The sequence below is a fragment of the Brienomyrus brachyistius genome, chromosome 5, assembly GCF_023856365.1.
Source record: "Brienomyrus brachyistius isolate T26 chromosome 5, BBRACH_0.4, whole genome shotgun sequence".
In the NCBI taxonomy this organism is placed as follows: Eukaryota; Metazoa; Chordata; class Actinopteri; order Osteoglossiformes; family Mormyridae; genus Brienomyrus; species Brienomyrus brachyistius.
In genome coordinates, this window is record NC_064537.1 from 11,051,426 (window position 1) to 11,065,674 (window position 14,249).

The 14,249-nt window shown below is 45.7% G+C and overlaps 1 protein-coding gene across 2 annotated transcripts in view; it reads left to right on the forward strand.

Moving 5' to 3' along the window:
* The window catches only part of usp43a (ubiquitin specific peptidase 43a), a 71,890-nt gene extending 61,380 nt beyond the window's left edge, over positions 1 to 10,510 (forward strand). For both annotated transcript variants that reach the window (XM_049013814.1, XM_049013813.1), the window contains 6 exons: positions 3,120 to 3,197; positions 3,306 to 3,435; positions 5,427 to 5,784; positions 6,165 to 6,323; positions 6,396 to 6,545; positions 6,845 to 10,510. In XM_049013814.1, the coding sequence (XP_048869771.1) occupies positions 3,120 to 3,197; positions 3,306 to 3,435; positions 5,427 to 5,784; positions 6,165 to 6,323; positions 6,396 to 6,545; positions 6,845 to 7,926 (1,957 nt within the window). In that variant the 3' untranslated portion in view covers positions 7,927 to 10,510. The remainder of the gene's footprint in view (positions 1 to 3,119; positions 3,198 to 3,305; positions 3,436 to 5,426; positions 5,785 to 6,164; positions 6,324 to 6,395; positions 6,546 to 6,844) is intronic.
* The last annotated feature ends 3,739 nt before the right edge of the window (positions 10,511 to 14,249 follow it).

The window sequence follows — 14,249 nt, forward strand, 5'->3', positions numbered from 1 at the left end:
ATTCAGTTTCCTGTTTCTCCGTTTCTGATGTAACGGACAGACAGGCATGTTGGCGAGGTGCCGATAATTCCCGTCAACTGTCACAGAAACAGCCAGGCAAGAAAAACAAGCCTTGTGTCAGAGTGAATCTCATCCCGCCATTCTTCCAGAAGGAAACGCAACACGGGTTAAACCCACATGTCATATACTCAGGACCTGATCCCCGCCTGGCCCCGCCCCCGCACGGCCTGACCCCGCCCCCAACATTCCTTTCAGCATATGTCATACTTGGCTGCCGATGGCGGACTCCGCCCACCAAGCCTTAAACACACATCGTCTATCCAGCGTGTTGCCTTTTTCATTGCTCAGCAGTTGCTTCTATACAAAAAGGCTTCGTCAAATTAATTTTTTTTTACTGTTTATACATTTTATACTGAAGAAATACAGGTTGGATATCAAGTTGCTGCTGTATACGGAATCTCATTTTGTTTTCTTTATTAGTCTTTCTCAAATGCAGATTGGAAACATTTGTTTTTTTACACTGATGCCTGCTAAACTATTGGATTTTTGCGCCCGACAAAGCATTTTCACTTTACGATAGTAAATAGTTTTATTTAATCCTTGAAAATGTCTGAACTTATTGGGGGGTTTTGGACTCCAATATAATTAAAATACCACAGTCAAATATTAGTTATTAGTTTTAAGAATTACCACCTTTAAGGGAAAATGGTTCTATTAGAACTTATCAATTACTTCCTGACTAGCAAACGTCCTTGTCTATTTACAGCAAAAATACTTTTCTGAACTACCGAACTCTTCAGAAATACTTTTTAAAAATCAACAGTCGGTAAAGGACAAGCAGTGGCTTTAAAACACCCATCCTCATTACTTTGAAATTAATCATTCTGAATGCTACGACATATTACTAATAGCAATATTATTACACGCAAAAGCATGGTCGCTTATAATAAACATAGACCTAAAATCGTTCACCTGATGAGTTTCAAGATCTTTGTTGTAGGCAACGTCAGATGTTGGCGGATTCGCCTTAATCTTAATGTAAAACCTATCGATCTGTTTACATTACACAAAGACGCACAGCACTTGTCCCCATGCGTATATAAAACAACGCACAAGGACGCGGCTGCGTAACGTGGGAAACTTCTGGCTATGTCTATGCATAACATAGATGAGTTGGATAATCGGTAAACACGTCAAAAAAGGGCAAGAACACCCCCACCCCCCATTTACTATCTATGTCCTCACTTGCCCTTTTATTACAAGAGCGTCTCGTTCTCATTTCGTACTATTGCAGGTGTAAGACTGACACCCTGTGGTTGTGTTGAGTAATACAGTCGGAATATGAAGAACGTTTTCACACCAGTGGTACAACAGAGATTAGGTAGACGTCTTGCTGTGTTTTTCTAATCAAAAGTGTACAACAGAGGCTCCATCCGTGCATGTGTTTGGCATCAGCTGAGCAGTTCTTTTGCATATTGACAGATTGCCGTCTTCTCTCTGCATTTTTGATGAGCCACGAGAGATTATGTCTGGGAGTATAGGTCTCATTCTCTCTGGCGATCACACCGCGTGCAGCACACGTGCTCCGCACTGTTAAAGGGCCACTGCCCTTCAGTGTGTGAGCTTTAGGGGCATCACAGCTGACCAAAATGGCCGTTAAGACATTGATGGCTCTACCGCTGCACAGTGACACTAACTTGTTATGGCTAGAGAAAGCCAACCGGGGTGTTCAGGTCTCTGATTGGCTGCAGTGTGGGGTCACATGGGCACCACAGACCTTTGTGTCTCAAGCTAGGAACAGTGAGATGAGCAGGAGCCTGACAGAGCACCAGTCTGCAAATGTCACAATCAAATCAAACACTAAAACATCCCCAATAGCCTGCGACTACAGGTTACATAACGTTGAGTTATTTTGTATGGCTTTCAGATGATTAAAGTAAATCAGATCCACGCAAAGCATGCAGGGTAGCTAAATACTGGGTGATTTACATTGCATATCTGTGTGTCTGTGTTTCCTCTCGTCTCCTTCTTTATGTCTAGTTTTATAGCTCTGAGTATCTGGTTAGTAGCAGTAAATCACAATATTTCCTATTTCAACAGATGGCAGAAGTGTAATAATAATTAACATCGTTGTTATGGTGGACTGTTGGTGTTGTAATGCTTAACTGTATTGTCGAGTGAAAAAAATCAAATCTGTATTTTAGCATGATATTTTAAGCGCCATGAAGAAATCAATATCATTATTAAACAGCGGTGTAGTATTTAGTTGTGTCGATGTAAATCTTTCCCTTAAAATTAGTGTTAAGTCCCAGGCCATGCAGACTGTGTAGTCGGCACACGCGTGTTCAGTGTGTTACAGGGGAATATGGTGGCGTAGGAGGTAGTTGTACCGGCCGGCAACCGGGAGGTTGCAGGTTCGAGCCCTAGTTCCCCATCAAAGTGTCCTTGAGCAAGACACTGAACCCCAAATTGCTCCCGGTGAGCAGGTTGGCACCTTGCATGGCAGCCTCTGCCACCGGTGTGTGGATGGGTGTGTGGATGGGTGTGTGGATGGGTGAATGTGAGCTTTACATAGAATCTAAAGCGCTTTGAATGCTCGAAAGAGTAGAAAAGCGCTATATAAATGCAGTCCATTTACCATTTGTGACTTTATTACAGCAGTTTTCCTGCTTGGTAGGATTCCATATCACCTCATCCTGGTACGTTACTTAGTAACTATAAAGCATCTTGGAGTCCCTAATGCAGCACGTAAGCTGCACTTAGACAATATCAGAGGCATCGTGACATTTCCAGGGCAGGAGGGTAATGGCAGATGGGGACCCCCCCTCTCACTAGGGACCCCACAGCAATGCGCAGAGCAGAGCAGTCCCCTAAAACCCTAAAGGAATCAGATCTTGGGTCAGCAGGGGGGTGTCCCCTAAAACATTGAGTTGTTGGTTCATCCCCTAAAACGCAGGGGGTGTCCCCTAAAGGTATTGGGTCATCTGGGGGGCATCCCCAAAAACAGTGAGGTATTGGGTCAGCTGGGGGGAATCCCCAAAAACAGTGAGGTATGGGTTCGCTGGCGTCCCCCAAAGTGACAGCATGCCTCCTGTGGGCTGTGCCTTTTATCTCCCCAGAGCCCTGAAATTCTGCACCACGGGAGGGTCTCCCCATGTGAAGCTCCTTGTCGAGTGGGACCACAAGGTCAAAGAATGGTGAGTGCCCCCTCGTCCCCTGCCTGACCCCCAAGCTGTGTGTAATCCCGGTACGGAGCTCTGATGCCGGTAGACGTTTTTTTTCAGTAGTCTGTCTGTGTCCCGCAGCCTGTTCGGCAACATCCGGGAGGAGGTGGTGAAGGACGCCGAGAGCGTACGCAGCCAGCAGCAGCAGCACCTCCAGCAGCACAACTGCACGCTGGATGAGTGCTTCCAGCTCTACACCAAAGAGGAGCAGGTGACCTACTGTCCCTCCACCTTCCATCCGCCCCCATCAGTCTCCCTCTGCATTCAGAAGTCCCCCCCCCCTTCCCAGCACACTTTTTTATGCCTTGCTAAACATTAATCAAAACCTATTTTGTAGCATTAATTGAATGTGACCAACTGCTGGGAAGGGCCCGACTCGCCTGGCTCTGGCAGAGTCAGCTGCCTTGGCCGACTCTCCATCGAGCACCACGACACTCTCAGTGGGCCCGAGGGCCAGAGTCGGCTAGTTTTTTTTAAAGCATTTTTTAAAATGGCTGTTGAATGACACAGCATTTTCCCTTCTGCCATTTAAACGTTTTTAGGTCACGGTTCTGTAACTACTGCTCCACCTACTGTCCTCTTTGGTATGACATATCATGCATGTGACGCCCTTGTTCTCTGTACCTCTGCTGATACGCACTGCTTGTTCGTGGCCTTTGGACAGCAAACTTCAAAGCATGACGGGCTTGTATCAAAAATAAATTCGGGGTTGTTTCAGGAATGCACTGCCAGTGGAGTTTGGAGAGGCGACAGTATGCCAGTAGGTGACTGAGTCCCATCCAGCAGAGCAGGAACTCCTGGCCCTATGATGATAGACTTCTGATAGGACGCCGCATATTTGTCAGGTTAAAAGCCCCCAGGGCTCTTCATTAGGTTATAGCCTGGGGCTCGGCCGTCGGGCGGAATGGGGGAGGACTCCAAACGGCACGGCAGAATTTACTAGGCGGGCGTTTAATAGCCAAATCTCATCCTCGAGTGGCATTTTGAGGATCTTTGGAGGAAAGCAGAAATCAGACAGTACCCTGCTTTTGGGAATTCAGGGTCCGTTAACGTGGAGACTGTGTGTCCTAATTCCTCGCTCCCCTGCATATATAATAATCATTGCGAATAACCCACTTACCATCAAATTCTATCGCAGAAAGTTGGTCTTAGAAGGTGTAAGTTTTATCAGCATGTCCCTTTTTCAAAAGCGACGTTTTCGGGGTGCTCGTGCGTGGGAGTGCAGACAGGCGGTCACACGGCTGAGGCACAGGAATTCTGGGTAAATCGTACCGGCTGGGGTGAGGCCTGTGAGTGTACTGTGCCTTACTGCACCGCGATAGCTCTTGCTTCCTGTTGCTTCCTGGTTGCGGCAACGTCATCACACCCTGTGTATCTTTATAATCATGTTTCATGGTGCGTTAGTCACTGGTCTGAGCACCCTGACGCCTCCCAGACTAAAGTTCATCCAGTCAGCATCAGACATGCCGTTATAAGCCATGTTTGTTTATGCTCACAATGTTGTCTTTTTCCAGCATTTTCTGAGCAGCCTTCCGGGACTCACTTTGCGTCTGGTGTTGAAACCTCCCTCTGCGCCTCTGTTTGCCTCCCAGGTCCTGGGAGGCTGCCTCATTAAGGGCTCGGATCCTCGAGGGTGGGAAGCTGTAATTAGAGATTAGCGGCAAGGCATGAGGTAGCTCATGAATATGCATGAGCCAGCCCAGATGGGGGCGGGGCTAGCAGCATGGCGGGTCGCACGCAGAAATCCCACCAGTGATAATAGCAGCAGTAGCATCGACATTGTTTTTATCAGTAATAATGAAATTGTCATTATTACTTTGTCATGCTGATCAAAACATGATTGCTTATCCTCCTTTTACGGTTGTGTAGTTCACTGATTTATTCAGGATTCAAGATTTAAAGTTTTATTGACATTTATTGAAATTCTGAGTGTCTCCTTCACAGACTATAGACAACATTGCAGTGCAATACATACTAAGTTCGTGTTAAATATTAGGTTATGGAAATAAAGCCATTTTTCTAAAGTATGAGTGCAGGTATATTGGACAGATTACTCCGGTGTCCTTAAGCAGTACAGTAACCTGAAGTAGTGTGAGCTGCGTGAAGGACAGTGGGGGAGTGTGTGTGGGGGGGACAGTAAGGGCACAGGGTGTCGATAGCTGCACATAGGCATAATCATTATACTCCACCCACCCCCCCCAGCTGGCCCCCGACGACGCCTGGAAGTGCCCTCACTGCAGGCAGCTGCAGCAGGGCATGGTGAAGATGAGCTTGTGGACGCTGCCTGACATCCTCATCCTGCACCTGAAGCGCTTCCGGCAGGTGGGCGAACGCCGCAACAAGCTCAGCACGCTGGTGCGCTTCCCGCTGGCCGGCCTCGACATGGCGCCCAACGTGGTGAAGCGCAGCCAGAGCATGCGCAGCCAGAGCATGCGCAGCCTGGGCCCCTGGCCATCTTCCTGGAAGCAGCCGCCCGACGGTGGGCCCCCTGCCGACTTCCTGTACGACCTGTACGCCGTGTGCAACCACCACGGCGGCATGCATGGCGGCCACTACACAGGTAGGCCCCCGAGGGTGGGGTGCTTAAGGAGCTGTGGGGGCCAGATTCCTGCTGACACAGGTCATGATGCTGTGTGTGTGGATTATTTTAACATTACATTGTGGGGACCAAATGTCCCGTACAATATGATAAAAACCTGTTGTTTTGACGTCGTGGGGACCATTTTTCCAGTCCCGACAAAGATCTGTGAATGCAGTCCAAAAATTAAAAATGCCAGAAGTCTCATATTTTGTATGGTTACTTATGGTTACGTTTAGGGCTGGGTAGGGGTTGGGTCCGCATTAGTGTTTTCCCCATAGAAATGAAAGGAGAGTACCCACAAAGATATAATTACAGATCTGTGTGTGTGTGTGTGTGTGTGTGTGTGTGCGCGCGTAAAGCATACTGCAGGAACTCTGTGGATGGACAGTGGTATGGCTATGATGACAGCAGCGTGGATCTGATCCCAGAGGAAGAGATCTGCACACGTGGGGCCTACATCCTCTTCTACCAGAGACGCAATGCCATCCCACCCTGGTCTGCCAGCAGCTCGCTCCGGGGTGAGTCTCTTACCTAAGTGCCGACTGGAGCCGTGCTTGGTGGCCTGGTGTAACACTGACTCCACCCCGCAGGCTCCACCAGCTCCTCAGTCTCTGACCACTGGCTCATCCGGCTGACGGGCGACAGCAAGCGGGGCAGTCTGGTCTCCAGAGCCTCCACCACCTGCCCCTCCTCTGTGCCTGACCCACTGGAGTCACCCGTCTTTCAAGAGGAGGATGTGGGTAAGTGGCTGGGCCAGGTTGCTGCAGGGCTGATGGTTTGGGGCTCAGGATGTTGAGTTACAGTCAGCCATGCAGGTTTACAGAAGAAGACTGAAAATAAGCCGTAGTGACGATGTAAGACTTTCTTTCTATAATAAAAAGGTTGTGGGTTCAAATCCTTGCTTAAGGGCCCAGAAGGGCTGTGACTGGATCTGCCGAGGCTTGAACCAGCAACCTTCTGATCACAGGCAAAGACGCCAAACCCACCGAGCCCCAAGCAGTTTGCGCAAATACATTTTTTTTTTGTTTGCTTTTCCCAGGCCCCCCAAGCGGCCCCGAGTCCCGGCCCTTCATGCGAAGCCTTCCGGGCCGCAGCATGAGCATGCGCAACCCCAGCAAGACCAGAGAGGGCCTGAGCAAGGTGCTGCCCCTGCGCTGGTCGTTTGGCTCCAAAGACCGGCAGAAGCGGGCCCCCGGGGAGCTGGTGGAGTACCTGGAGTCAGGCCGGCGGCCGCGCTGCACCAAGGACTCTATCGTCAATCTGATGGCCACTACACCCGACAAAGAGCCACCCGATTCGCCTGGCTCTGGCAGGGTCAGCTGCCTTGGCCGGCTCTCCATCGAGCACCACGACACTCTCAGGGTGCCCGAGGGCCAGAGTCGGCCAGCTGCCGACGGCTCCGGGGTTCAGAGGCGGGGCAGCAAGCCTAAGGACGACGGCACGCTGAGTGGGAGGACCTCCAGGAAGGCCAGGCCGGAGCAGGGCAGGCCACCTGACCCCCAATCCCGGAAGAGCTCCGGTGCAGGATTGCCAGCTAGCTCTGGGTCCGGTGCTGCCCCTGGCTGGGAGGCCACAGTGAAAAGAGGAAAAGGCCATGTGGATGCTGTCCCAGGGGGCCAGGGGAGTCCAGCAGGGCAGGCCCAGGAAAACAAGGCAAAGAGAGCTGGGGAGTCTGGCAGCCATGATGGTCTGTTGGCCTTCCTCAAGTCGAGTTTCATGAAGAAGGACTCGCAGAGGAAGGCGCGGCAGGCCGAGGCAGCCCCGAGGAGTTCGTCTCGAGTGTCTCTGTCCAATGGGGCGCCTGGTGCAGCCCTGGATGGGAAGCCAAATGGCGCCCCTGGTGGCAGCGTCGGGCGACGCAGTGAGGAGATGGCCAACGGCAAGCCGGGCTACAGCAGCTCCGCCACCAGCATCAAGCGCTCCCAGAGCTCTTCCAGCATCCATGGCCGGCCGGACCCTGCCCTGCGCCGCTCCACGTCCCTACACAGGAACGGCATGCCGGGGGCGCCCCCCCCACGGAGCCTTACCGCCGAGAAGCCCGGCTTCGCCACCCTGCAGCGGACACGCTACAGCACCAACTCTCTAGGCAGGAAGCGCACGGTGCCCGAGTCCAGCTTCTGAAAGGTCTCCCACCCCCCACCAGCACTGCGACCACAGAATACTGTTCAGGGCGCCGTTTAAGCCGATTACCACAAGGGGGCGTCTAGCTGTGCGTGGGTGCCAGGACTATCCCTGAGAAGCCGATATTGTGAGTGGATGAGTGTTCTTTTTACTGCTACAGTTTTGATAATTAACAGTAAGTGCCTGTCGCCCCAACACGGTTCACATCATTGACCTCGTGTGCAGTGGCTAAACGCTGAATCTGCATGTTTGACTGTGACACGTTCCAGGGACACAACCATGTCTGAAGCAGAGGGGAACACCTTCCGTACGCTGTTCTCTGTCAATTATTTTCCCCTTTAAAACAAATTTAGGATGATTTGAAGGATCCGAGGATAGAAATTTTAACTTTATTTTGCTTTTAAAAAGGGGGAAACGATTGCCATACTATTTATAATATTTTATAATACACTGAGCAAATCACCAACATCATGTACATACATAAACATAGAATAAAAATATATATCAGATTTATTTATTTAACCACTTCTTTACAGTAGAGACTATTAATTAATAAATGATTGTGCTTGCACTGTAAACTTGCTGCTAGAATCTCACTTTTAACATCCCAGATAATACATGGAAATTACTTATTTTTGCACTTTCTATGTAGCACCAAATATTTGCTTTCTGTGCATTTAACCGCATTATTCAAGAAGCCTAATTAAATTAACCCGCTTTAAATCCCCAGAAAGGAACATCTCTGCCTACCATGTAATTGCATAATTAACAACACTGAAACAAATTGGTTAACTGTTTAAAAAAAAAAAATCTTTAACGTCAGGAACGCCAGAGGTCAGGAAGTGGCTGCGAAGCAGAATGTGTTTAACGATATAAAAATATAAATCTTGCAAATCTGTTTTCATGGTTGATTTGTCAGGTTACAGGTGTAGGTGGTGTTCCTGTACTCAGAGAAGATGAAAATCAGTCATTTAATCAGTACTACTTTTACTAATCGCTAGCGGTAAGAATCCGCTCCTGAGGGTTAACTCTCACCACAAGGGGGCGTGCTCTTAAATGAAAATGGGCATCTGTAATGTTTTACAGGGCTTTAAACATTTGCCGTATTCATCTAAAAGAGTGGAAGAAAGCTGTCCCCTTGTGAGTCCGCCGTGATAATCCAGTTTACTCATGAAGTAGCAGCTGATATGACCCAGTTTTCAGCACGAGGGAGGAATTAGTGAACTGTAGACTGATCCGCTTGTCTAAGGTCTTCACTGTCCCACTTGCTGTTCTTCTCCCCAAACACAAAAAGACTGATTCAACAAACATGCAGTACAATTTCTGTCTGCGCAATTAATGGAGACACAGTACTGTATCTTGCTAAAGGACTGCACTGGTCATAGTAGTTTCTGTACCTGCTATTAATAGAGGCAATAAGGTTAAATGAATGACACTGTTTTGACTCGTATGTTTATCAGCGCTTGTATTACTGTAATGTGGGTGTGAAGTATGGATCCATTTTTAATTTTAATTTTTACTCACAAGAGCAAAATTCTGCAGCACCACTAATTTTCAGAATCCGTGCATGGGTTCTCCAGCTATTGTGATTTGAAACAGCATTGTGCCATGACACCGTGCGTTGCCCACATCCAATTGGCCAGTGGCAGAATCCTCTCTTACCTCATTGGTGTTTGTCTGCAAACACATGACAGCAAAATTCCACCTTTACTCAACCAATATTCCATGCGTTGGTTCATGACTTAACAAGGTATTGACAAGATGCTGTAAGAGAACATCATTCAAACAGCACAATTAACATTGGATCAGGGGACTTGGTGCTTTAAATTTTTGTTACTCTATTTTAATACTGTTAACTGTTATAATTGCGATGCTTAAGATTTTTTTCCCCTGGAAGCTCATTTATTTGAATTTTTAAGTGTTTTCTTTTTTTAAAATAATAGAAGTGGTTTTAAATCAGGTCATCATCCCACCTCGTCACCTAATCTGTCCTTGGTCCATCATAAGCTCTGACGGATATGTTTAAACTCGCCTTTATCAGGTCACACACACATTTTACATATACTTTGTTTTGTTTACTTCTTCTCACTGTTTACTGTGTGCTGTGGGATTTAGATGACATAAAGAAATGATAAACCAGAGCAAGACGTGATGTCTGTATTATTTAACCTCTCTGTTCCTGAACCATCCGCATTCATACAGTACGTGTCGATCACCCACCACAAATGTTTACCAAAATGAGCACTTGTTACAAGGATGTGAACAAAGGACATTTCACAGTTCTTTTGTGAAACCTCTGTTGAAGATGTTTTATATGCAATTTTTTGTAAAAGTCTACATTTTATAACTGCTTTGTAAATATTTAAAGGTAAATGTGAAGAATTGTATCCTGGTAGCAGACTGTCCAGTCACATGGGCTCAGTTTAGTTGTAAAGCACAAATAGAGGACATTAAATCGAACCTTCCTTGCAAAATGGGTACAAAATGGTACGTAAGAGGTTTGTATCTGCCGAAGATGTCTGCTCTACATAATTTACAGTTTTATTTTTTAATACGGTAAATAAAACACATTGTTTATCACAAATGGTGTCACAAGCGACTTGCTTAATGATTCCGCGTTAGCAATAGATTACATTTTCACACCTGTCAGATTCATACATTCGCACGGCTAACCAAAACTCCTTTTTCATTAACTTTTTAAACTACATTATTAGGTACAGACATTTTAAAATGTTTAAGCTTATCAAGGTGTCGGTTAGCTCTTCTAAAGTAACTTCATTATGAGATAAATCTGAATCTATCCTCTACTTACATTATTTACTGCTGCAGCTTATAAATGCATGTGTGCAATATGTGAGCAATTTCACTGAATTATTTGTTTTTTTTTTTTAACCTAAATTACGGTTTTGAGCAGTGAGTTGTAGGATTTGTGTTTTATGAGCGCTAATTGGATCCATCTCCCTCATAAGCCCCCCCCCCCCCCCCATTAAATTCCCCTAAATATGGGAATGCATTGCCTGTACTCTGACTGTCAGCATATAATATATTCATATAGTCATTAACACCCCATCCAAGCAGCTTGTTCTGCAGAACAGCTAGAACCTCCTTGACATGAGGCTGCTTTCTCCAATAAGCACAACTGTTCTTCTCTGTCATCGGAAAATGAACGGGAAAGACACACCAAGTCATTTAGTGATTATTCATTGGCTCATTTTGAAAGCCAGTGGAACAGCTATGATGCATCAAACCCACAGTGCAGCTTCTGCATCAGCCACGGCACTGATCCACACTGATAACCGTTAAAATGATAGATAGCTATCGCTGGATTTTCCCCAAAAAACACACGATCCAGAGTCTGACTTGTAGCAAAGCAGCGGGAACTACGCAATAACAGTCCACCACACCAGTTTAGTACTTATAGTAGCTTACGAATAAAGCAATTAAGGTTCCTTTTGTTAAGGACCACAGTAGTGGTTCAGAACATATAAACTTTGTGATCCTAAATCAAGGTCCTTGGCCAGGCTAGTTGCTCCATCCATCCATACCCGCACATACAGTCTTTCCTGTGATACACACTTATGCTTTTGGGAGAGAAGCAAGTTGAATAAAATTTGGTATGCAGAGCAGCTATGTGTGTATACACTGTGCAATGGACTAGCATCCTGTCTAGGGCCCCCCAGCCTTGTGGCCTATGCCGCCCGGGGCTCCCCCTTTCACCCTGACCCAGTATGAGTGGTTGGATGATGGATGTAATACAGGAAGAGCATGCATTCATTCATAACCATTTTTTTGTGTATGCTGAAGGGCGGAGGGAAGAGAGGGTGAGAGGGTGACAGGATGGCAGTCATTAATGCAGGCTGCCCTGGCTTCATTCTCAATCAGAATGACGGTGGTGCATTTTAAGTAGCATGGACAACCGAGAAACACGAAAATTAACACAGAAATTATTGTCATGTTGGGAACTTATTAGCTGTTCCCCAGTCAATAATGTTCCTGAACTTCTGGGAATATTAACTTATGATGTTCTGTAGTTATGCTCATATCCTTTGAAGTAAATAATAAATGTTTACATTTGGATCCCTCCTCCCTTGCGTGTGCGGCAGATGCCGATCATCTGGTTTTAGCAGTAATGCTACCCTGTCTCAGGCTTGTTTGTCGATAACAAGAAATCAGCAACATGAATACAGACGGTCCTCTACTTACGAATTTTCGACATACGAACGGTCAGACATACGAACGAAGAGCACTGTAAGTCCGAATTGTGTTCGTTGGGCTCCCGTTTCCTGTCCGCAAAATCTTTTTTTTTCTCTACACACCAATTCCGCCTAGTACGACTTCTGGCCACTTCTCCCGCCACGCAGCAGCGTAGCGTGCGTACTCCCAGCATCCTGGTTCTTTGTACTTGCGTATACCCTTAAAATGATGTTGAATAACGACTTACGAACATTTCAAATTATGCACGGCCGTTCGGGACGTAACTCGTTCGCAAGTAGAGGGGCATCTGCATACACCTTTGCTCAAAACGTCATAACGTGCTTAGGTACCCTCTCATCCACAGGTTGAAACTGCATTATTTATCTTCTTGTCTCTGTCACTCTGTGGGCCTGGTTGTTTCAGTGGTTTGTTCTGGTGACATTTAAACACAGATTGAGACCTACTTCCATCCATGTGCTGTAATTATACTGGTTCAGAGAGTGGACTTTACGTCCTTGGCTCTGTGCTTAATGACAGAGGGAGGAGCTGTTTGTTGCTGCGAGGCTGTTTGTTGCCAACAAAAGCTGGACGACCTTGAGAATCTTTTTCAGAAGCAGTGGATATATGTTTCCGTGTGGTGTTCTTTTTATCTAACCTACAAGTTATGTCAAAAATAATCTCCCAGTGGTCTGTCGAACTGTTCTGAATGTTTTACATCTGTTGATTTATTCTGCAGTAAGAATATATAGCATGTTAAAATAAGTAGCTCTTTAGACCAAGCTGAGAAAAAAAAAGTCAATTGGGGTATTATCAACTATCTCATTAATTCCCAGTCGTGGATTCTACTGTGTAAACATCAGCAGTAGGACTACTGTTAATTATTAAGACATACCATAGTAGCAGGAGGTCTTGTGGAGTCCATGCCTTGACTGATCAGAGATGTTCATGAGGCATTATGTCACCCACATCTTATAGGTCAGGGGGTTTTAATGGTACAGCTGATCAGTGTATGTATGTCTTCAGTTTTTTACTTATTTTACTTTTTTACTTATTTTACTTAAATTGTGTTAAGGCTGTCAGCGTAACTATCTGCCTCAACTAACTATAGCTCTGTTTTTTTAATGATACATAATTTATTCCTTTGTTATGGTTTCCTGATTCCTGGCAGGGTTTCTCTTCTGAAAATAAAAAGGTTTTTCCTCAATACTCTTCCATTTACACTTAACTCTGACTGTATGACATGGTCACACTTAATGTTCCCTTGCAGGTTTACAACAAGTGATCATTCTTCTGGTCTTCTGCATTATTAATGAATTATCCATTTCGTGCGCAAGTCCTTTGGGTTACGCACTCCTGTTAACCTTTGCTAATATGATGTCAGCTTTGTAGCACTTCACATATGAGCTACACTTAGAAGAGTTTCCAAAAGGAGTCTGTGTGCTGTGCCATACAATGTATTAAAAAACTTCCTTGAACCGGGATCAGCTCAAGCTAAAGGCTGAAAACAACGGTAACATCTAGTCATGATAAAAAAAATAGCTGTATTTATACTGAGGTATATACATTTTTTATTATTATTACAACAATATCATTATAATAGTTATACCAGTAAGATAAATAAATATGAAGTACATTTACTTTAGCATATAGATGCTAATCATTAGCAGGAGTGCCATAAAGTGGGATGAGTTAGGATGATTCCAAAAATACTGGAACAGAATTAGGTTAAACAACAGTTTGTACGTGTGATCTGTGATGGGTTGGCGCCTCATCCTGGGTTGTTTCCTGGTTTGTGCTCAGAGGCTCTGTGATAGACTTCGCATGCCCCGTAACCCAGAATAGGATAAGCGTTTACACAAGATGGATGGATGGACAGTTTGTACGAATTTGAAGGAAACAAAAGCTTAATGCTAAGCATAAAATAATGATTATTATATATGTTACGTATATGTTAAGACATAAGGGGTGTATGGAATAGTCAGGATTGGTCTCTGTCTTGCCCTATTTAGTCAGTCATCTCCTTGTTTGGCCAGTAGGTGTTTGGTTTGTTTAATTAAAAAAAAAAAAAAAAAAAAAAAACACAAAAAGGAAACCAAAAAACAAAGGGTCAAAACAATCAGGTGAATGAC